Genomic DNA, 25,525 nt, shown 5'->3' with positions numbered 1-25,525 from the left:
GCAACTGAATTAAAAAGAGGAATAATCTCAATGAAGGAAAGAGGGAAACAAAGTAAGGACCTGATAGTCTTTATTTCATTTAAAATCATTAAAAAGTCATAATGACAAATATGTTTAAGATAAAAACAGTGAGTAGTAAATTCAAAATACTTTTCTGACCATTTTTTCCTGAACTATCATAAACTGTATTCATCTCATTTCTGCTGCTTATGGACATTTGTATATTAAACTTTGTAAGTGATGTGAGCTTCAACTCTTTGTCTCTGAGTTTGTTTTTTACATTAGAGCTAGTTGATATAAAATAGAAAAGATTTAATTGAAGTTCGATGTATTTCAGTTTAATCATAGACTTTATAATAAACAACTCACCCTATAGAATTTCAATTGAGAAAATAAACATGATTTTTTTCCAAGTAAAATGTAAACATAGAGCATAGATTTGTATAAAATAAAGAAATAAATGTACACCTGCATTGTTTATTCTGTAAAAACAAAACATTTTCATGTTAGCATGTTAGCTTATATAGCTAACCGATAAATCTGTCCGGCTCTAGTTTTTATTTCTTTGACATTGCGTCATGTTAAATATTGTAAATATCAACACATTTACACAAATTTGACAAATGGTATACAGAGTATACAACTGGGATTTAAAATAAAGTTCTGTGCGTTCAAATGCTGGACAACACGTTGAGTGGGTCACTGCTGTGTGAGAATGAAAATACACAATCCATCAATTAAAATGTATGAAAATCAGAATGTACATTTGAGTCTTCATTTCAGTAACAGCTACGCCTACTAATGAAACAGACCAGAGTCGTGATGGGGTGCTAATGTTTTTTATTGTTTTGATATTAAAATCAAACAACATAATCAGACTATTGTGGTTACAAGCAAAGTTGTGGTACCAACTCCTGGCTGATACAACAGATAAAGAATGATTTCAAAAGAACAAAAGAACGAAAGAAAACGAAAAGAGGCACAATAAACACGACAGAGATTCAGGGCAGATGTCTGCAGGATGTGGAGCAGCCAGAGACAAAACCTGTCAGAAGCTCTGAAACAGAACGAGTCGTTACAGTACAAACCAAAAGATTGTAGAAAATAAAAATAAACGTCTTTTACATTTTCATGCTTGTGCATAAAGCCACCCATTGTGCCTCAGAGAAAAAAAAAATTCAAAAAAAAGTTAGTAAGAACAAAAGTATAAACCCAGCACGACATTTATTACACAACATAAATATAACAACTGTCAAGATATTGTAATAGAACAGGCATATATGTGAACTACAAATATAGACGTCATCGCTAAAGAGAGGATCAAGTTAGTTTCAGCAGGATACACTTTCTGCAGGTTTTGCTTATTTATGAAATTATAATCACCAAGAGATCTATTATAGAGCACTTAGCAATGGAGTACAGTCATCCTACTGAGACTGGTGAGAGAAACACACACAGGACTAATTACAGAAAGATCCCATGCTGTCGATCGAGTCAAACAAGTGACCATACAAGACCAGAAGCATCATAACCATGGCATGGAGCTGTGGAGCTCAGAGTGACAGATACCTCCCACATCCTCTACATGTTTGGACTGGCGTGGATTTCCTATAAAAACGTCTTCCTGTCTGTCATTTTTATCAAAAGTGAAATAAAAAATAAAATAAAAAAAAAACAGTAACAAATGTTTCAGGACAAATATCTTTTTTTTGATAAATGTCTCTCGCTCCATGCAGTTTGGCAAAGTCTGGAAGGAGATGTAAATCATTGCAGTGTTGGATGATGAGTGTGTAAATATAGAAAGAGGGTTTTTGCTTTTATTACCGAGGATGGGTTGTTGTTGTCGTTATGCTTTAATAAGATTAGTCTGCAGAAGAGGAAATCGAACCTCTCCTCATCATTCATCGCAGAGGAGATTGAGGGGTCTCTGCCCACCAGCCTAGAGTAACCCCCGGCTATAATCTCAGGGACTCCCTGACGAGACGACTGCTGACCAAAGCCCTTCTGAAGAAACCAACAAAAAAATAAAAAGAACTCAGAAAGGGCGAAACATCTCTGGCGCAGTGGTAAAGTTTCCCCCAGAAAACGTGATCCCACGGTCACGAGCAAATCTTTTCTCAAATTTCCCCAACAAGGTTAGAGAGCGTAGGCGAGCCGACCCCTGACCTGAGCTCAAAGGCTGCTTCAGTTTGCTGATCCTGGTTCAGGGCCAGAAACTGTCATCGCATCAAAACCTCAAATAACAGAACGCTTCATGAGCTTCACAGACGTCAGTTACTAACAGTCACAATGAAACTGTAAATCTGCAGAAATCGTGTTTCCTTTAACTGGCGTCAGGGCAGAACAAAACGCAGAGGAAACTTAAATAATAGGATACTGAAGGACAGGAAGGAAGAACAGATGGAAATAACTGAAGCCAGATTGTGTGATGACTTACAATTAAGTTTTGTATGCGAACTAATCTGGTGTTGCCTTCAGCCTTTTAATTTAATGTGTGATTACGATGTGTTTTTTATAATTGAATATGTAATTTCAACATTTCTATTTTTAACTATTTGCTTTGACTTGCTTCTCTGTTTTTTGTTGACCAATTTGTCTTTGAGCATTGTTACAATCGCAGAGTTGTATGTAATTAAATGGAATTTTAGGTTTCACTGTGACTGTGATATGAGTCTGTGGGTCTCATGTAAAGTCTCTGACTCATGGAAAAGCCCACTTCAGTGGAAAAGCTATAAAGTCTAGTTCAAACAAACGGTGTCCTCACACTATAATTTACAGGACTGAACAAATAAATATCAAACAAATGGCATCAACACTGGGATCAGGGGTAAAGGCAATAAAATATAATTTAGGAATACAAATTCAAACGTGCAACGTTGGACAGACTCAGAGCATAAATATCAAACTATAATCTCAATTCAAAAATAAAATGGTTTAAACAAACGAGCAGGACAGCGGCCATATATAAAGATACAACATTCACGATCTTTCTGGATCCCGACAACAAGAAGACTAGTCTACATCAACAGCAAAGCAGCAGCAGAGTTATACCTCGCTATGTCAGCGTACAGCAGTGCAGCAGTCAGAAACACGAGACTGACCAGAGTAGACAACAGAAGGAATAATATGGCTAATACAGCTTTTTAACACAGCCATGTTAGCACCCAGCCACTGACAGATTAGCACCACGGTTTACCTCCATGCTCAGTTTGTCGCTTTATTCGCATCCTGCGACTCAGTGCCAACACTGACTTCAAGGAGGGTCTGGCACTTCAATATAGCAAAGTTAAGAAAAGGAAAGTTCGGTCATGTGTGTTTGTTTTTTTGTTTTTTTTTTTATCCCCCTTCTCTCGATAAGGTCTCAAGAGGCAGCAGCACAGTGCTCCGCCTCGACACCCAAGAAGAACTTGTCATTGTAATTGACAAGTTAAAAAATCAGGCCCGAGTCTCCCTCTGCCTCAGACACAGTGGAAGTTTGCTCTTCTCTACACGGACACACACCAGCGGTGATAGCAGCAGCAGCCAATACAGAAAACACAAGAACGTGGCGTAGTGGGCAGAGAAAGAGTTAAAAAAACAGAACCAGGTTTCCCAAAACGACACAAATTTACTTTAACACATTGTCATTTACGCTCTTCTTCGGTTACAAAAAGGGAACATGTTTGCAGGGTTAGTTTTTCTATGCAGACAATAGCTTCTATCTGCATTTAAAGGCTGATTATTATACAAATTTGGTGAGGTTTTCGTTTTTCTTCAAGTTTAGGATTTGGGAAACCCAGCCCCTTTGTTTCTGCAGGGAAACCCCCTCCAGACCGACAGAAGGTGCCGATTTGTGTTCTCATATATTTGATTAAGGCACCTGGTTCATCAGGCATCATATTCAAAATATTTTTTTTCTCTTGTTCATGTAAAAACCAAGTGCAAGGTGATGGTCTGTTGACTCTCATATGAAGAAAACTCAATGGAAAAAAAGAAAAACAGGGGTGAGTGTGTGGACAATCTAAACCAAAAATCTCTTTGTGCTCATTCAATAGCAGCAAGTTTGAAATCAATCATTCGACTGAGAGTACAGTGAGATCAAAAAGTCATGCAACAACCTCGTGACAATGAATATGAAGTTTTTTGGCGATTGGCCATGTTTTTTCTTAATCTGCAAGAACCCCGGACGTCCCTTGATTCTCTCAGTTCTATGCAGGTTATCATCATGCAAAAGACATTACTCCAAATGCATCTTACATTTCTGTATGCATCGAATTTACACAGAGGCTCGTCAGCGCGCGGCCTCTGGAGATGAGGTGTTTTTACAAGCAACGAGGGTTTGAACAAGATACAACACAGTTGAAATGCATCGGAATAAAAATCTAAACCCTCAAAGCCAGACTCTGGGACCTGAAATCACAGCTTGCGGGAGGTAAGGAGAATATGTGGGATAACTGATTTCACAGATGCGGAATTTGAATGTAGTTTGGGAGCAGTTATGCAGAAAGAGCTGCTCCAGTAAATATCATCATTTCGTCAAGTTTTTGGGGTAATTATAATTTTTGCTCCAATATGTTTTTTGTTGCAGGGCGGTGAGACCAAATCCTTGAAGTTTCTGCTATAAAACCAAACCAAAAGAGCTTAAATGCTCTATAGAGCAAATTACATTTAATAATTGTATTCATTTTTGAATCCAAATAAATATTCATTCATTATTTATCGTTTATTCAAAAAGTTATTCTTGGAATTCCAATTAATTATTACCAAATATTTCCACTGGAGATCATTCTTGAAAGTTGAACCAAATTACATATTGACACTCATGATAGTAATCTTATGTTGACCTATATAATATGTGTTTTGATTTGGGGGTTATTTTGAAAATCTTGTGTCTTGGTCAAAGGGAATAAAGATCCTTCATCGTGTCCGTGCAGTGATGTTAAATCCAGGAGTCTGGCTTTTACAAAACAGAAAATGGTATGTTTAACAATAACGATCACACAAATCAATAATACAGAAATCATCAGTCTGTTGTGGTTGTGAGCAAAAATCAGTGTGAATCTTCTTCTGATTGGTCCAACAGGGAAATCACGCCATCAATCTGCAGAATCAATCTGCTCTGATGACAGTTATCGGACAATCATCAAATGGAAAATGTGAGTTGGATCTAAACACAGATGCCAATTTCGTTCTTGGATCATTTCTTTGATAAAGAGAAACAATCAGCACCACATGACAAACCACAGCTGGATCACATCTGGAAATCAAAAGTCTGATCCTTCGTGAGAGCAAAACGTCGCAGGTTGTGTTTTTTGAGTTGAGAACGTGAATTCTTCTGACAAGTCTGTTGGCCGTTTTTTTCAGTTTGTGTCAAGATCGTTGCACCATATTGATTGACATTGATAAGTCATAACACACACACACACACACACACGTACAATATTTTGTACAGAGTAAAGAATGGCGACAATAATTGGAATATAAATATATTTTCTTTCGGTTTGTATATGTCATCACTTACAGTATGTCAGATAGAAGAACGATATTACCCTGATTTGCTGAAGAAGAGCTTTATGGATCCACTTAGCTTTTATTGGACAAGAGTAGCACAAAGTTACACACTCAATTAGCTTAATATTTGACTGAATAGGATTCATCAGAAAATCAAAAGAAGAAGGAATAATTTTACTGGCGTGGATTTTTTTTTCTCACTCATTTCCTTGACTGTTAAAATGCCACAGAGTCTCCTGGTTTGAATGTAAAGTTGCACAGCTTGCACCTATCACGTTAAATGTGAAAACCTGTGAGGACTCTTGCTTGAACAAGGCTTGTGATCGCCTACAAAACGCGCACGCCGCTCTTGCCAGCCGGTGTCAGCCAGCGGCCCTTTAACCACTGTTGACCCCCTTCCACACTCGGGCAAAATTACGGCTGAGAAAATGCCTCGGAACATTGTCCAAAAAGGACGCAACAAAGCACGAGTAGTTTTTTCAGGCATATTTCACCATGTCTGCTACTTTAATCAAGATTGTTTTGAGCCAATCAGGCTGAATGGTTTTGTTGTTGTTGTTGTTGATTACCGCACATTAGCAGAACATGTCAGAAACGTCAGGCACATCTCTCCGTAACTGACACGTCTGCTGTCTTATTGTTTTTATTTGTGTGTCTCTGAAGTTATTTAAGAAGGCAATAAGTGTCCGGATTGAGTCTTCATTTGTAATTGGCTTGCCATACAGTACAGTGATATAGTAACTTCCCCAGAGGCGGCCAGGAACAACGACTTTCAAACGAGCTCTTCCTGCCCGCCCCAGGCTCAACCCCTCCTCATTAAGTCACAAGTAGAAATCAGTTTACAAATGATAACAATATAGCTCTCTGGAGAAATGTGTCTACACTGTACATCACCCTGAAGAGGAAGCCAAAGCAGAATCAGTTTTTCCATAGGAAACCTCTACTGAAGGCAAAATGAATCATGACACCAAGGGGGTCAGCATCAGGATCAACGTAGGGGCCCTGGAATCAAAACCCTCTTTTTTTTTTTTTTTTAAGACCACAAAAACACAATCCTCACAGTCCCTCCTGACCAGGAAGTAGATCGATCCTATCGATACACTGGGCTTCTCAAAGCCAAGCAATGATACGCTCTCACAAGATACCTCATATCATTACACGGCTCCAGAAACATTTGGATCTAACCCTCGTCAGGCCACACCCGCACTCCTTTCTCTTGCTAGTACATAGACCTAGCCAATTCAGGTAATAGACCTATCCTAGCAAGTGGTCATCAAGTACACTTGCAGCATTCACACCAGGCCTTTTAGCAGCAAATGGAAGAAAAAAATGCTTTTCTTTTTGTTTTTTGTTTTTTTTTCTTTTTTGGACAAAGTGCTTTTGTTTTCAAACATATAAGATATAGTATTCTATACATATATCTAACATTTATAAGATACATATTAACTTATAGTCTATTTACAAAAATGAATCACGACTAAGAAAATAGCTATGGACGGCAGGGGAGAGCAAGTCATTAGGCTACAACTAGACTAAGAAGTCAAATAAGAATCATGGATACTCGTCTCTCTAGTATCAGAAAAAGCACCATTTCTCCCTTTTTAGACAAAATGGATAACAGTAAAAATATATATAGATATATATAGATATATGTGTGTGTAGCACTACCTGTTATTCACTCACATGGTACAGAAAGACCACAGCTCTGCATTGCCATCGTCATTATGTGAAGGAGAACTCTCTTCACTTCACACTAACCTGAATTTATCAAGCACTTATTTTTCAAACATATTGAACTCTGGTTGAATATTGCACTTCCTGGGAATGGCAAGAGTTTCCTCTGAGCAGGCAACGGGGAGGGAAGCATTACACAGGCGTCATGCATTGTTAAAGGTTGGGACACGCTGCCTTTTTGTGGCCGGAAACTTTTGTGACTTGAGTTTTGATGAGCAAACGTATGCTGGGGACTGAAGGCGAGGCCAGGCAGATATAAAAACTGAGCAGTTCAACCTCAGAGGAAGTAATGTCACGACCAGGAAGATGCTGAATTCAACCAGCTTCACGGTTAAAGAGGGAATACGTGTGAAAATCTAAAAAACAACGCAGTGTTGAATCCAGAGAAGTCTGGGACAGAAATGGCTTTGTCGTTCTTACAACAGAGAGAAAGTAAATAAAGATGGACGGCTCCCCAAAAGTGAAGCCAAAAACTTCTTGATCACCCCCTGGTGGCTGGCTGCAGTACAGGATATTAACTATGCCTCCACCATGTTAGTGGATGGGAAATGGACTAAAAGGGCTAAAAAGGGCATGGGAAATACATTTTTCTCTCAGATGCTTTCTGTCATTTTAGGTAGTTTTCGAGTTAGTTTGGTTTTAATTAGTTATTTGATGTTACAACAAGCAGTGAGATATCATTGGTTGACAGCTGAGACTCACATGCGTTTGGTTGAGCGTGTGTATCAACAGAACCTTTGTACAGGATGTCAAAAGACGCCAGCAACCATACCCGGGGTATTTTGGCTTCATTTTTGTACAGCAGGAGGAGGTGTAGACTTCGTCCATCTTTATATACAGTCTATGTTATAGCATCTATGACAACACTGCCCTCCCATCTCCACACTGCTGTCCTCTGAGTTTCTTGGACGTGTCCCTGTCTGCGCTAAAGACAGCCTGTCCTCATTCTCTTAATAGACCAGACTTTAAACTAGACCATTACTTGGCGCGTTGTGTTTTAAATAAATCCAATCCTCTGTATTCCACATCTCCCTCTCTCCACTTGGAGAATCTGACAAAACAAATAGTTCCGCACTGTCAGGAAAGCTAGCAGGCAGCTAAAATTACAAAAATATAACAAGAACCTTTTTTTTTTGGTTTTTCAGTTTTTCCTCTAAGTTTCTAATGCAAGGATGGGCTATAGAAATGTGTCATGCTTAGAAATTAAATCAGGTGTCATGAAAAGTGGCATCTCACCTTTGAAAGGTATATCATTTATGTTTTTTTATATACAGTACTTCAAAACACAATTCAGTTATTATTTTGTTGATGAACTAGACCTCGTCTACAACAGATTCTTGAACAGGTAACAAAGAAACATAACATTTTGGTTATTGTTGGTGACATTTTAACAAACAATCATAAAATGTAACATAGCTTATCTACTAGTGCTCTTGGTTCTTGTCCTAGGTAGAGCCATTAACACAATTAGCATGTGGAGAGAGGAATCAGTTCAGGAATGAAGTGCTTAGGCAACAAATTTTCTGGAGAAGCCCACAGATGGGGTAAAAATGTTAGAAAAAAAAAATGAATGTTCCTTTTCTGTACAGAATTGGACCCAAGCTAATTTCACAGTTCTATGAAGTTCCCTGACCCTCCCACATTTCTTACATTCAATACGGCGTCAGGTAAGCTGTGCAAAACCTTACTTTAACAGGCTGGTCGCCGTTTCGTTGCATGTGTCTTTGGTACAAAAAACAATCAAAATATAGTGTGCAAATATTTTTTGTAACTCTTAACGAAAAATATCCGTTAACCCTGCCCCTGACCCTCCCCCCAAAAAAGACAAAGTACCAAAAACCATAAGTAATCTATTGCAGAGCCCTCCTTATATACACAGACTCTGTGGCATCCTGCAACGAGAGCTTCCATTTGTTTTATATACATTCAGAACATCTTTAAACAACTGAAATACACCATAACCCCACAGGTGTCCCCCTCCTAACATTCACTGACATCCTCCCTCAGGGTAAAGTAGTCCTCTCCTTGACTGGACCTCGGGGAGTTCTGAGCAATCGCCTCTTCTCGTTCAGTCTCTCTCACATACGCACTCAGACTTACAGAAACACACACACACACATACATAAACAAGGCACAATGAATAGAACTTTGATCAAACACTAGTATGAACACACCAAACTGTTAGCCTGGTCAACTCTACTGTACAAAAAGTGGAGCCGGTGCCGTTTTTCACTGGGAGACACTTCTATGTACACGTGTGTATGACTCTTCGAGGAGATGGATCACTGCTAATGTCTTCTTCATCACCACCATGATCTTCCTCACAGTCCACTCCCATACTGGCAAAACGCCTCCGTTTCACTCAGTCCAGTTATAACTAGCACAAGGCCAAAAAGCACCAAACTACATGCGCTTCCTCTCCACATGGTCAAAAAACCTCCTGTCCAGATAATGAGCCGTTAAGCTTCCTCCTGCCTGCAACAAACTCCACCCCAGCAGGATGTCACTTAATTCCTAAGATTCAACTTTTTTTTGGAACATTAATTTCAATGAGCTGATTGGCAAACAGGGGATGGCATGAACATATTTAGGCCTTCAATACAAAATATAACTTGCCACCCTGTAACGAGCGTGCTGCATTTTTTTTTCTGCAGCTGTCTTGGCATCCAGAGCCATTTCCATCAAAGTGCTTTAACTCAGTGGGTCGAGTTCACATCACGCAGTTCAATTTTGTTGCCATGTGAAGCGAAGCTCTTCTAGGAAAAGATACCTGGAACCTTTTCGATCTTTGATGGGGTCCAATGTTCAACGGTTCTTCCTCCGTCATAACAATCTCAAACAGACTGTGTGAAAGTATTCCAGTAGTTGCACTCGGGTGACTGTCTGTCTCAGCCTTGGAAGCAGACCTCCAACAGATCCACCCCAACACAATGCTATGTTAAACACATCTAATAATCACCAGTGGATTTAGGACGTGCTGTTAGCTATACACCAAACCATCCTTTGCTTTTAGAGGCGCGTTTCCCAACAGATGCTCACGATGGGTTGGGAGACAGTGACTCTGCATGCAGTTTGCAGAGACAGAAAGCTACGGTGTAGGCCATACAGGTGCATGGCTTTAAACAAGCACACATACATACACACACAGGGAGTTGTATGTGTGTTTGTGTGACTAACAATGTGTATGTGCGCGGGGTTGGAGGGGCATGCAGAGGGGAGCATAGTTACAATGGGACAGCACGGTGGTAATATTTAGCCCACTCCTCTCAGTGGACGGCGGTTTGTCTAGATTTTGGAAGTGGGAACTCGCAGGCCGACCAGTCCGCCAGTGGGATCTCCGCGTCCGGTGTTCTCCAAGATCTTGTTGACAAATTCTGACGTCTGCCCGGCAACTGGGGATGCCACTGCACACAGAGACAGGCAGTTATGATTTATTTTTTTCCCAGCCTGTCTATCTGTTGCTGCTTTGATAAATTTATTTTTTGTTATATAGTGATTACGATATATGTTATATATATATGAAAAACAGACACTGGAAGCAGCAATGGGGCCACAGCTGCTGTGACCCCATTGCTGCTTCCGGTGTCTGTTTTTCAATTAGCTAAGTTGTTGTCTGCAAATTAGGCACTGACATTATTTGTTTTAATTAAATATAATTTCAAGTACATATTTAATCCTTCACAAATTACACTATGTGTGTTTCTGGTGACTGGTTGGATTTAAATGACTCATTAGTTCCCTTCTTTAATTCTCACCAAGTGTCTCCTTGATGAGCCGCTCCAGGGTGTCAGTCATGTTGGTTGTACGAGGAGTAGAGTCCTCCACTCGCACCACTATCTCCTCCTTGATGGTATTGATCACGAAGAGCAGCCGATCTGCAGGAAGAGAAACATCAGAGCACAGATTACACACTCATGAACGGAAATCACTGATTCAAAACACAGCAGATCTGATATTTTGACAAATCACAATATAGTTATTAATGATTGCGTTTTTAATGTAACAAAGCTTTAACAGATACTATGCAAAACAACAAAAATATAATGAAAGGGAAACAAAATACATTTGATAAGAAATTTACAAACAAACTATGAAAATTGGATGTAGAGGTTGAAAAAGTGAAAGATGCAGTAACATACCATATTCTGTGCTGAGTCCCCAGAGCTTCACCTTGTTTGCTTCATACTGGGCTTTCTTTTTAAGACGACAAGCTCTACAAAAGGCAACAGATGATTGGCACAGGGAAATAAGACACACTGCTCTCCAACCAGCATCCTGACTTCAGCTAGCCTTAACTAGAGTGATCGAAATAACATATTACTACTACATGTATGCACGTTTTACCTGGACGCCAGCTTGTTCTTCTCCTTGCGGGACCGGGGTCGTGCAGTCAGCGGCAGCTCGCTCACGGGTGTCAAGTCGCTGATCACCTTGTTCAGTTTGCGGAGCTCGGTGCCGATCTGCAGCAACTTACGTGGATTGGGAGTCAGGTCTTCCACATCCGTACGACGTGACTTCTTCAGCATGTATTTTCCTGCATGACGAGTGATAAGAGATTGTTTTCACATTTAAACTGTTTCAACAATGACTCATCATCAACAGATAAATGCAGAGCAATGACACGGCAAAAAAGGTGGGGATTTTATTCTCATCTCGGTATATGAAAATATGATTTCTATTCTAAGTGAACCTGCAGGTTTTTGAAAATGGATTTCTAATTCTGCATTAATTTAATGTTAGTTGATGTATATGGGATTTTGCTTGGAAACACGGCGAGTTGTGGCTGATGTTCTAAAAAAATGCAAACAATGACCTTCCTACTGAAAGACTGTACTAAGATATACATGATGTGAGCATGTGTGTGTGTGCGTGTGTGTGTGTGTGTGTGTGTGTGTGTGTGTGTGTGTGTGTGTGTGTGTGTGTGTGTGTGTGTGTGTGTGTGTGTGTGTGTGAGAGAATGTTTACCATGGAGAGGCCCGTTCTTCTGGTACAGGTTGCTAGGCAGCGTGTGTCTGTCCCACTCAGACGGCTTAAGCATGCGTTCCTGTTTCGAGGGGGTGAGCTGTTCACTGTACTCCCAGAAGTAGCGGCGCTTGCCTCTCTTCCGGCTGGAGACTCCTGCTGTCAGGCCTTTAACGTCATCCATCAGCTCCATGTCACAGCCTGGAAGAAGTTGCGGGACGGATGCAATTTGAGAAAAGGAAAGATAAGTAGGGAAAATTATGATAAAACGAAGACAGAAAAGTATTTGTTAATGAACAACATCCCAGCAATTGGTTACATTTGTTTACCAGATGTACTTTGATGAGGGCTACCTGGCTCAGAGAAGGTGTCACTCATGTCATCGTCCTTGTCTGCTTCGTAATCTTCATCCTCCTCCTCCTCCTCCTCTTCCTCTTCTTCCTCCTCCTCCTCTTCATTCTCAGAAAGCTCATGCTCGCTGCCAAAACCCTCATCGTGGTCTTCGTCATCTAGCTCCAGTCCGTCGCCTTCCTCCTCCTCCTCATCCGCTTCTTCCTCATCCTCGTCTTCCTCGTCCTCCTCCAGCTGGGAGGGGGCTCTGCCGGCCAGTCTGCTGCGGGTCAGGAACAGGGAGTAGTTGTGTTCCTCCTCCTTGCTCTTCTCCGTCCCCTCTGCAACCAGAACGCCACCGCTAGCACCTGCCACACTGTCGGCGATGCTCACCAGCCCAGAGGTGGTGCCCTCCATGGCCTGACTCGTCTCCACGAGTTGAGGCACAGTGGCAGTCCAACCTACAGGCATCTCTCTTCTCCCTGTCCCCTCTGCACCCTTCTCAAAGCTCGCCAGGCTGCTGGAGCTACCGGCTGCTGCATCAGGACATCCCACTGAGGCGGCACTAGCTGAAGTGGAAGCTTCTTCTTCTTGGGGCTGGGAGAGAGGTAGAGGCACATCTGACATCTCAAAATCAGTCTTGGAGGGCAGGTTGGGCTGAGCTTTATCCACTGCGCTAACACGGACTTTAGCCTTTCGCACAAAGACAGAGCCATGGGAAGTGGGGGCTGCCATCTTGGCTCCTCTGCACTGGGTCTTGCTTTCAGCTTGGCCGTGGTTCTGGGTGAGACTGAGCTGGCTCTGGGTCTTAGCCATAGTCTCAGTGCTGGAGGGGACAGGTCGGGTGGCTTTTTTGGAACTTTCAGGGAAGTCTGGGAGAAAACTGCGGGAAGGACGGGATGAAGAACTTGGGGAGGGCCTTGCAGTTCCTGGGCCGGATCCTTTGCCGGGGAACAGGGGTCTCTTACCGTGACAGGGAAACTGGGACGGTTGAAGCGGAGGCAGAGGGGAAGGCAGGGTCAGATCAGCAGGGGGGTAGAGGGCCTCACACACGGGCAGTGAATCCTCACTGTTGAGCTGAGCCAGTGTCGGTGTTCGACTGATCACTTCCTCATCCTGGTAGGGACTGGAGAAGTCATCCAATCCAAGGAAATCCACCTCTTTGGTCCCCCAGATGTCACAGCTGGCCAGCCGTGTGTATCTGTAAGCACAGAGAGACGCAGGTCTATCAACAGTGAACAGCTATTCTATAGTTATATATCCTTTAAATGTAATTGCTTCCTTTTTTTCGGTCCAAATGTAAACATAATCTGTTGTAACTTTAATGACTCTCAGTCTCTACCCATGGAGTCCTAGACATAAACATACTTTGACAGAGTTTTATTGTTACAAAGGAACCAAACAGACACTTGGGCTACATCCTCACTAATCCATCTTAGTTTTAAAACTAGAATGATCCCTGTCCAAATGAGTCTTTCAGCTCAGCCTCATTATCATCACATCATCAATACATAACACTGGTCATACAACAGCCAACAACACTTGAAAAATAGCTTACGGTCGAATACACACTGAATGTTTAACATCGCTGTCATTAATTATCCATGTTAACTCAATTTAAGTTCTCTGGATCCTTCACATCTTTGTACGTTCATGGTAACAGAGTATTTTAAGCTGTTGTTTTCGAGTCTGAACGATGCATCTGCACCTCAGTTCACACCACCCCCCCGAGCACATGTTTTGCACATGTTTATGATTGTATTTACTCCTGTGATATTTTTTGGTTAATGTTCAGTTTATTGTTTTCTGCTTTTGTAAAAAGTGACAGATACCTGGAGGCAGTCAAACCTCTTCATACCACGAGACAGAAATAGATCACAGGGGCAACGGAAGGGCTCAGAGACGGTCTTATCTCTACATCAGGAAGTTTTGACACACTCACACAGACACTGAGCTGTCTCCCTTTTATTGCGATCCAGAAACAGTTCCCATAAAACAATTGGAGCTAGCAAACAGCCGCGTGGGACTAGTCTGGTCAGTCGAGGTTGTAAAAGAATGACTCACCCAAAACATACAATGCTTTCCCTCTGTTCCTCTTAAACATGACGCCAATCAACCTTGTCAGCAGCACATTCCCCGAAGCTCACAAAAGCCAGCACTCTTCCACCTCAGGTTTAGGCTTCAGAGACTCTCCCCTCAGCTGACACTCTTTTCTATCTCTAACCCAACATCCTGTATCGTCACCGCTGAATATTAGTTACATCAAAATCTATTCGCAAGTGATGTCATTCGAAATCTTATTTACTTGCAGCTATTTTTAACTGGATGTAAAAAATAGGCTAAAGCCGGTAAATAAACGATCCCATACCTGGTGAGGTCCTCCCAGTAGGAGTCCCACTGTTCGAACGCCGGGGTGCTGTGGACCGTGTCACACTCGGCCAAACCCATGAGCTGATCAACGCAGCCCTCCACCTCCTTTCCTCCATCGCCGATACCCACCATGCTGTCCCCACAGGGGCTCTGCCTGTGGGTCATGTCTCTGTCCTGCAGTGAAGAGGAAAAGATGGAGGTGAGTCAAGCACGGATAAATTAAGACATGAACCAGTTGCATTTCATTTCCTGGAGAAGAAGGTCTGGATTTGACAGGAAGAATTTGGATTTATGTTGGATTTGTCTGCCGAAAAGTGCAGTAAAATAAAGGTTTATAATTATTATCATTATTATTATTGTTATTTCTGCAGAAAGCACAGCCTTTGTTGCCTCTTGTCTTTACAAGGGATTTTTTTTTCAGACAGTTTAAGAGGCTGTTACGTTAACCCATATCTGTCCACACTGAAAACTAACTGGAGATACGACAGGTCACCCTCCATATTAATGTGTTGCTATGCAAACCAAGAGCTCGGCAGTGAATCACTGTTGTTTAGTCTGGAGCAGGGAGGAAATTGAGGTGGACACCTGCAGCTGACAGACCGAGCTGTGACAGGTGAGCGGTCTGTTTAAAGCTGCCTCACGCCACCCACCTGCGAGTCTGGCAAATGTCACATGGGTGACAAACAATTAGATACAGATCGCTATTTAAAAGGCCACGCTGGCACCGGTGCTGACCACATGCACATGTTTATTTACAGCTTTTCAATGACATTTAAATCACATCCCTCACATTTCGTAGTACTATGGCTGAAAACCACTGAAAATGTGAGGGAATAACACACGACTGAAAATCCTGATGAGAACAAATCATGTAAAAATCTCTTAACACTCCACTCACATATAAGCGATGCAGAGGAGGATTGATACTGGACATTTCAATTTACATGCACTTTTCTGTGAAGATGGTCTATTGTGTTATAGCAGAAAAAGCAGCAGTGATGCTTGTGTTCTCTGTATCATGTAACCTATTTTTCTAAACAGCTGGAGATACCCATGCTGAGCTGAGCTGGGAGCAACTGTAATGACTCAAGTGTTTTTCCACTGCCCAACATGGGAAGGTCAAAGGTGTTTGCCTTGATGACCCACTGGAGGTGTACTGAATCTCACAAACCACATTAAGAGGCTGTCGTCTGCAGCCTTTCATGGATCATCTCACTGCGACCATTTTTCTTCATACAATGCCTCCCAAGAATCTTCACAACTTATCATTTTTGAAGAATAGCACTACCAACATTGGATTGGTAAAAGCCAATATCAGGTGAATATCAGAAATAAAAATAGTCAATGCATGAGCAAATAGAATTTTTTCAAGTTTTCAGAGGTTTGATTTGAATGAAAACTCGAAAAAATTCTATTTGCGTGAGCGTGAGCAGCCGTGACTGATTTTTAAAGACATCAGGCTCAAAGGAAAAGTGATTGTGTATCTGTGTGTGTGAGTGAGTGTGTGAGTGTGTGTGTGTGTGTGTGCAGTAACTCACCATTTCGTACATGAAATCTGGGTCAGAGCTGGTGGCGAGCAGATCAGTGCTGGTCAGGACCTGGTCAGCAAATGAGTAGTTTTGAAATGCGTCTGCAAAGGGAGGCTCCATCCCAATGATGCTGGGCTTTAACACAACAAGAAAAACAGCAAATTTAAGATAAATATTCAAGGCATCACCCTCACAAAAACTAAAAAAGGTGCATGTCTCCTTTAAAACTATACGAAAAAGTAGCTCAAGGAGTCAGTACAAAACAGCTACAACAATAACTTACGGAATTTCTTAATTTTACACACCACATATTGCTATGTAATTGTCTTTTGTCACTGAAGTTTACAATATGAATGATAATGTGATAAAGAATGTGCAGAAGGGAAAGAAAGCAGCATCATTTGAAAATGAAGAACACTCAGGGCGCCACAATCATCTCCTCTTGAGGCTGATTGTGTAACGTTTCTTAATCCAGCACCACACAGGAGAACAGAAAAAATAATACTTCCAGTCAGCACTGCATTGTTTCAGGAATATTTTTCCAGAGGATCAGCAATTCATTCACTTACTCGTTCCCTGTTAGCACATCTGCCCCCAGCAGCTGTTTGGATGCAGTGTCCTCAGAGGTCACACTGATTATGGGTCAGTCTCTCGCCTCCTTCAACACCACTGAACTCTATTTCAAATCTATGATACCATTGGTCTGTGCGTGGTTACTGAAAAGCGTTATTCGCAGAATTTTCAGATTTAGTTCCATTTGATTTGTGTTGATAGAATCAGTTAAGTTAATTTTAGTTCATATATAAACATATATTATAATTCCTATAACTGTAAAACTAAAAGTCCATATTTTTTTATCATTCAGAGTATGGTTGTCATGGTTTTTCAAACTGCTTCAGACATTTCTGTTGATTCCACAAGTGTTCACATTTCCAAGCTGTCAAGCCATAAGTAGAATGGGGCCTTGCCTCCCTGTTTGATTTCCCTCCCTCTGTCGCCCTTCTTACCTGAGGCATTGCCAGACACAGCTTAGAGCTCCAGCGGGGGTAACCTCTGGGCCTCCTGTCCAGTCCCAGTGGTGTGAGGTTGTCGGATCGGCACAATAAATTACCGCCGAGGGCGATAATCGCAGATTGCTGGTGGATGCAGCCTACACGGCTGGGGGGAAGGGAATAGGGGAGAAGACGTCAGTTACTTGACTCAACCTGGTCTGGTCTGCTGTGGTTCTCTGTGTGCTTTAGGTCTGTGGTAAAAATAGAGAGCGTGCACAGAGCAGAAGAATTAGAATCAAAAGAGAAGCACTCAAAGATATAACCCACCAGTTAAACAAACCTTAACCACAAGAGTTTGTTTGGGACTCTGCATCAAACTGCAACAGTATGAACTGAACTGAGTGCAAACCCAAAAGGAGCTACACAATGATATCATATTTGATTTTGAAAAAGACAAGAATTATGAAGTGGAACATAAAAATGACAACAAGGACTGTGAAATCACCTACTGAATCCATTCGTGGATTAATGGTTTCAAATTATTTTAAGAAGAAAAAATCACTAGTTCCTGCCTAAGATGTTAATGTTCAGGGTTAACAGATTATTACAGAATTTAAAGTGTTTGCTGGAAACATAAAGTAATTTAAATGTGTCAACGTTTTATAAACCAAATTCCACAACAACAAAAAAAACATTAAAATAATAATTAGTTTCACTGCTTAAATCAAGAATATTTAAATGTCAACAGAAATCAAATATATGCTTACAACAAAACAGATGCAAACTTTAAAAAGACTTGTATAAATTATCATTTGATCGTAAACCAGAAATATTAGTCCACATAATTTGCAGTTATAACACATTTGGAGTAATTCTAGTAACTTTAATTAATTGGGTTATGTCACAAAGTTATAATTTACTCTCCATCATTAAATGGAGAAAATAACATGTATTTTCAATTATTACATCATAATTAAAGGAAACAGGAAAACAGTGTTGCCATGGCTGCAAGCGTAAATTGCAGGAGCTAGCAGGCTAACAACATTTTAGAGGTTGAGAAATATACTTTTATCAATATTTATATTGATAGTATTTATTAAAGATGTCCATTCACTGCCAGCAATGAAGCATCTCTCCATCTCTGCTGCTCATATTATCTCACTGCCGCTGCACAAACAAACTAAATTAGTCTGTTAAACAAACACTGAGGCTCAGGGAAGATAACTGATTATTACTGCCTCCTCTTCACGAGTGAATTGAAAGTGAATTTATGGACCTCGGATGCTAATGCTAACTGGTAGGTTCTTTTATAATAGAATATATATTAAAGAGACATTAATTCAAATGAATCGTATGTTTGTTTGTTTTTTTCATGTACCAGTCCAAGTCAGCGAGAATAACAGCCTGGCCTTTTTGGCAGATAAATAAATTCTGTATCTTTGAAGGAACACATCATGGGAAACAGTCCCAGTCCTTCCAAAAATGCTGAACTGCTGCCTCAGGCTTCACTCTGTTTACTGATAACTGCTGGATGTGAGGCTGGGCCTCTTGTCTGTATCTCCAGTGCTGGATCTACAGCCAGATTTTCTCTCTGCCTTCTCTGTGACCGTTCGGAACAACTATAAAACACTTGGTCGAACGTCACCTCGTAAATACAAGCTGTGATTGAGCAGAACCCGACCCCGACTTTTGGGAATCAGATCACAGGAAAGTCATAAACCCCGAATCTGACTCATCAGATCCCTGGAATGAACTGAGTCATCATTACAAAGGGTCCCGACCATGCATGTGTTAAGAGAGCATGACACTGCACCACAGCCACACCTTGCCTCCATAGTGTTCAAGTATCCACCCGGCAGGCAATTTTTTTTTTTTTTATAATAAACATACATTATTTAAAACATTTTTTACTCCTGCAATTATGACTTTAGTCAGCCGATGGTTTTGTGTTACCATATATTTTATAAGCCTTTCCTCAAAGACTAGAAAGGTGATACATTAGGCAAGGTATTTTCATTCAGGTCAACAGGTAGAGTTCAGTATCCGGTTCTTATAATAAATCATTATCAACAATGACAAAAATCATTAGACACACGTTAAATCCCTTTACCATGTAAATATAAGTCTGCGTTTAACAACACTTCAGTCTCCAATTGATCTAACCCCAATCTACATATCTTTGACTGTGGGAGGAAGCCAACCCGCAGAAATGCAGAACATGCAAACTCCACCCAGAAAGACCCTGGCCGATTTGAACCTGGAACCCTCTTGCAACAGTGTTAATCCCCGCACCGCTGAGCCGTCCCAATAGTCATCCACCATAGCACCAAGCACAAACTTTTCCAAACTCAGCAGCCTCTGAATTTCCGTTCATAACATCTGTTCTAAGTCAAACATTCATCGGATGTGACCTTAACTCCAGTTTTAATCGTCATTTTCAGCCTCACGCTTGTTTCATTCTCTGTTTGTCATTGTCTCACATGTGATGATGTTCGGTCCCTTCGCTGCTTTTGCATAGCAGACAAATGAGAATCTGCATGATGACACAACCCAAGCAGCTGACACACACTTCTCTCTGATGCTCAGAGGGCAACATCACTTTCACTTGGTGCTGAACGACCAAAATGAACTCTCACCCCTGAGATCTGTCCTCAAGCATCTCCTCACTTTGCAAAGAGACAGGAAGTGGCAGAGTGCAGAAATCATACAACTGAGTTTGTAAAAGCAACACCTTCATGAATACCAGAGCACAAGTCGGGGCATATAAATATGCATGTACACACAAGACCACAAATAAATTTAGAAGCCCCACCTAAGAATACAAAGTGTGATTATTATCAAATCTCAATGTGTACTTCTGTCCTGGGCAGCTGAGTCTGACTTCACTGGTAGCAGAAGCAGAATGAGATAACATATGGCCTGCACACAATAATAACAAGAGCATTTCTTCCACAGAGAGAAATAGAAACAGCCTACATGTGTTCACACTGACAAACACAGAGTCACAGTGATTCTCACCTCTCCACTCAAAGCTGCGCTGAATATTTTCCAGTAGCAGAGTTTAATATAATCCAACTCACCGCTCAGTAGCTGACACAGGCTGTGATGTAGAACCGGATATTTATGGCCTGACAGGCCCCAAAAGATTTGAGCTGAGTTTCTGTATCAGGGTTCGGTCAGACTTAGTTCAAAGATGAGTGCCAGGATTAGATCTTTTCTTTTTAGCTCTTTGGGACTTAGTTCCGTTTAGGGTCAAAACGAATCTTAACTATGGTCAGGGTAAAAATGTTAACGAATGTACCGAAATTCTGAGTTTCCAAACTGTTTTTGTACTTCACAAGATTTTTCACAGTCAGTAGCAACTTTTTCAGACACCACATAATATATCATAAAGCTACAACAAACAAGACACCCTTATAAACAGAGTAGTGTTCACTAAAGAAAGATAAACTGATGAGGTAGCGTAGGGTTTACATCTCAAAAGAGCACAAAGCGCTGGCTCGTCACTCTCGGTTATTTGATTGACTTTTGATTATGTTGACATGATGCATTTTGGATACATCATTCTTTACTGCTGCAGTTCACATCCAGAACAGGCAATCTCTCCTTATGCCCTGGGGGGTTTGTTCTTCTCAGTATCCACTGACAACAAACTTTTACATATAGGGTCACAATGCAATCGCTGTACACAGGGAAGGCTTTCTGTTTCAATGACATCAATGCCCACAATAGACTCGTCAAACAGAAAAGAGCATCTGCTGGGGTCACAGCATTATCGTAAAAATAAAGATGTGCTTCACGGTGCCGGGATTAGTAGATTTATCAATTAGTTAAGTGGCAGAAAGAAAACTAAAGTCTGATAGTCATTCAGTTTACAACTGATTGTCAGTTATCAAGTAAATATGCCCAAGCATTTTTGTTATAAGTGCCAAATATGAAATGTGGTTTTGTGGTAGCATGCCACAATAAGTGAAAATTGTAGGCATTTAATTACTTTACTGTGGCCTGCACAAACTGTCACTCTCACAGAAGATAAATCAATCAATAAATTAAGCAGTAATAATAGTAACAATTATCTGTATTACTATATACACAGATTAATGAAAAACCATGTTTGGAAACATCATTCGCCTCTTTTATCTTTGAATCTTCTCGTACAATCAGTTCCACAAATAAAAAACAACAAAACATTTATAGATTTAGAACAGCTGACGACTTTTCTCCTCTCTGCATCAGTTCCTGTCCAAACAAAAAGAGAGGAAGCTGCGCCTGTGCTCCACCATCATGCAAACAGCTCACATTGCTGCCTCACAACATTGGACAGGATCCAAGTAGGCCAATCAGCAGAGTCTTATTTGGAATGGGTTACCTACTGATACCAGTCAGCTCCTGATCCATGCAGAGATAATAGGCCAGATATGTCAGTCTGTTTACATGTGGGAGAATATCAGCAAATACCACGAATGGTCATTAATCTAAATCAATCAACAAGTGGAATATGGACGATCACTCACCATCAATTTTGCTTGAAGGTTTGTGTTTTTTAAGATTTATTTCTATGGCTATTCTGATATTGTGTTGTATCAACAGGCAGATCAAGTCACTATGACTTTACTTTTTGGGAGCCAACATGTCGTCCATCTTTATATACTATGGTATTACAGTGTTTTTTTTTACAACCGAATTTTTGACTCGTCAAACACTAGTGAAACTATCATCATTGTTAACTGCTGCACTGCATTGACATTTCTGAGAATGAGCCATTGTTATTAATGTTATCAGTTCCACCTGAACTTATCCTGTTAACACAGGTCATAGCTGTCGGTCAGGAGGCAGAGTGGGTCGTCCACTGATGACCAGCTAAGGCAAGAAACTGAACCCAAATTGGGTTCCCGAATATCAGACCAGCACAACAGGTCAAAGACAAAAGGTGAATTAATCTGATTGATTGCGAACAATACAGAAACAAGAACACTTTCATATGACCAGTAGGGAGACAACCATTGATTATTATCTTTATCTATTAATCAAATCATTATTTTTTCCAATTAAACTGTCAAACATTGGCAACTGAAAAATTGTCCAACACAATGTCTAAGAGCACAAAGAACCTCAAACAGTTCAAACCGAAAAATATTGAGTCTTATATGATGTAAGATCCATTGATAAAAATTGTTGCCAGTTAGTTTTCATTCGAGCGACTTATCATTACAGCTCTAGTGAAAAGCTTAGCAAGATTAAGGTTTGAAAGGTTTGCTCAGACAACAATTAGCAAGAGCTACTATTCAGGTAAACACATCGGTCAAATCTAAAATATGAAGAAGCCCATCTTGATTTTACGTTCACCGTCAAGGTGTGCATTAAGGTTGGGGCAAATGATGATATTTTCAAGCGAATAATAAACGTGTGATATCTTCATCAGGTAATTTCCATACAATTAATTAACACAAGTACAGAATGATGTGGAGCAGAGGTAGACATTTAAAATAGATAAAAGGTATATGAACATAATGTTCCACAGAAAAACATATTAAACCATATTCCTGTCTTTCCTCATTCACATGCACATCCTGCAGCAGCACAAACATCTCCATCCCAACAATGACCAGCATCCAACAGGCAAGTGCAGCTTATTCTAAACACCAAAAGATACATAAATGTCACCAGCATTTACCCAGCCTCTGCACTCAGCACAGATCCTCAGCAAAGCAAAACAAACCCTCAGTCTAACGCATTGTGCCAACACCCACCTAATCTCGTCTTTCGATTGGCCGAGCGCACACGACGTCCCGCCCCCAGGTGTGTCTGGGTGGCTGCCACAGCTGTCAATCGCAGGGGGCTGGTGCATGATAAACAGCCCTTTTCAATCTAGGTTGAGGCAGAAGATAAACAAGTTGGAGGCCTACATGCCCGTGGCCTACATAGCTATATCTGAACGAGATATAAAGTCAAATCTCACACTTTCTGCAAAACCTGAATGCGACACAGAATTACAGCCAATCAATGAGTCGCTAGTATCCACACAGGGGAAAAAAACAATGATGTTTATTTTATCAAATCGAGTTTTAGGCGAAAATCCAAACTAATGCATCATCCTAAAGGAATAATGGTTTACGGGATGTTCTGCGTGGGAGTGCGAGCTTCGTTCGGCTGTGTTATTTATCTCGGATCACATGGAAATTTCTGGCAGTGTCGAGTTTTTTTCCAGCAGCATTGTTTTGTGTCGGGGGGGGCGTGTACCTGCCGAGATCTCGGGAGTCAGTGTTTTGCATTTCACTGATCCACCGAGGCTCTTCTGGTCATTACTACACTTTATTAACGTACTGCAACAATACTGAATCCACCTTATGTGTAAGAAAGTATATTATAGGATATGTGCAATAGTTTAAAAGTAGTGTCGATGACAACCTTCTTGCATTAGTGCAGCTTTTAACCAACTATAACCGAGTTAAAGATGTGACACAACTTATAATGAGACTCTTTTAAAGGGGGATATATTCGCTTACACAGCCGGAGTTTAACATTGTAGCAGGTTACGCCCCCGGAATGTTTGTGACATGTTGGCTAGCTGTTCGCTTTCTGCTCACAAACTCTTTCCGCTAAAGCTCGACAAGCTGCAAAAAGCACGACCAAGCGGACACATCTGCGGTGTTTACTTCGGCCGTGACCGTGCGGGTTCAACGCGGAACTGCCGAGCTGTGCTTCCCTTTCACCCGCAGCTCACACACGCCAAGTATGGCCTCCGTCCGCCCCCTTCCTCCACCCAGCCGAAGCCCGATACACAACAACAACTGACCCGCCGTTAGCTTCGCGGCTAATCCTCCGCGAGAAAAAGCCCACTCCACCGGGGGGTGCAGCGCCCGCCCGCCGCACAGAAACGGCCCCACTCACCTCGACGACGCCCCCACAGGCGTCCCTCTCCGCGTCGGACCTCGTGTAGTCTCCCGTGCCGGAGATAATAAGGCCCACTTTTCAATGGAGTCCACACGCTGCCGCAGCTCTATCGGGTTTGTTTTGTTTTTCTTCTTCCTGACGGGTTCCTGGAAAGCGCGTGACTGCCCGACCACGTGGTGCAAGGCCGGGCCAATGGCAGCAGCGCCCCGGTGGAAACATAACATTTCACCAGATTCAATAAACTGTGAGATTAAAATAAATATCCGTGAGCTTGGCTCGTATCGATATCGAGTTCATAACGTGGTGCTGTGAGGGGGCCTGGCTGCAGGAGGTCCCGTGGCCTAACACTTTTTTGGGGGGGGCCACTGTTGGCCCCCACCGGAGTTGACATCATGTTTCATCATGCAGCCCAAACACCAACCAGGGCCCTGGCATTCAAATGTGGCTCAAATTATTAATGTGACCAAACAGAACAAATAGACAGGGGTTATATTTCCACCCATTTGTTTTGTTTGTAAGCAACATTACAAAATAAGAACTTTCCACGAAACTTGGAGGGGTGCAGTATAGGTCAGGAAAGAACTCGGTTGATTACGGATTTCAAATTTTCTTTCTTAAACATTGTGGGATAGGCATTTTCACCGTTTTCTCAGAGTATAATTCATGGATCCTGATGACAAAAAGTCAGGCATATTCAGAGGACTGATATCTATGTGTGTGTGAAATGTGGTGCAGCTTGTTTGAATCTAAGGAGATAGTTTGGCTTCGGCAGAGGTCTGCTCTCTATTGATTGCCACTTTAGATTGTTTTTTAAAACACAGTTTGAGGACTGATTTGTCAATCCTAGATGAAGTTATCTTTAACTCGCCCTTTCATAATAATGGCTCAGTGCAGTTACATGGTAACAGTGTTAGGACACATCAATGTACTAAGACTACAGATTCATAGACATAATGAGGGCCTGAGCATTGAATATGCTCTGATCACCTTAAAATTTTGTCAGTCTAATCTCAAGACTTTGACAAGGATAAATGTAAGTATTTTTTAGCTTTTGTTGAAAGGTACGTCAATCTCCTGGCTTATATTTTCAGTGGCTGTTGTTTACAATGAACCATGAAATGGATGGCCCCTATAATATTAGCTATTTTTTTTACAAATCACCATGCAGCTAATACTTGACCATTACTGACAATAATCCATCAATTCATTGACCTTCAGTTATGC

At 41.2% G+C, this 25,525-nt stretch overlaps 1 protein-coding gene across 2 annotated transcripts; it reads right to left on the bottom strand.

The window, feature by feature from the left end:
• Positions 1-823: 823 nt before the first annotated feature.
• crebrf (creb3 regulatory factor) lies at positions 824-24,648 on the bottom strand. 2 transcript variants are annotated; one of them, XM_035177889.2, is made up of 10 exons: positions 24,299-24,648; positions 17,423-17,658; positions 16,425-16,550; positions 14,885-15,060; positions 12,516-13,717; positions 12,190-12,387; positions 11,569-11,758; positions 11,364-11,437; positions 10,980-11,099; positions 824-10,628 (listed from the first exon to the last, which is right to left on the bottom strand). In XM_035177889.2, the coding sequence occupies exons 2-10, from the start codon at positions 17,429-17,431 to the stop codon at positions 10,510-10,512; spliced, it is 2,214 nt and encodes a 737-aa protein (XP_035033780.1). In that variant the 5' UTR covers positions 17,432-17,658; positions 24,299-24,648; the 3' UTR covers positions 824-10,509. The 2 variants fall into 2 exon arrangements, with proteins under 2 accessions (XP_035033780.1, XP_035033781.1); XM_035177890.2 differs by having other exon boundaries at positions 12,540-13,717; positions 24,299-24,647.
• Positions 24,649-25,525: the final 877 nt, after the last annotated feature.

The sequence above is a fragment of the Hippoglossus stenolepis genome, chromosome 15 (assembly GCF_022539355.2).
Source record: "Hippoglossus stenolepis isolate QCI-W04-F060 chromosome 15, HSTE1.2, whole genome shotgun sequence".
Lineage (NCBI taxonomy): Eukaryota > Metazoa > Chordata > Actinopteri > Pleuronectiformes > Pleuronectidae > Hippoglossus > Hippoglossus stenolepis.
The sequence above is the reverse complement of the archived record's forward strand: the minus strand, read 5'-3'. Positions and strand labels throughout refer to the sequence as shown.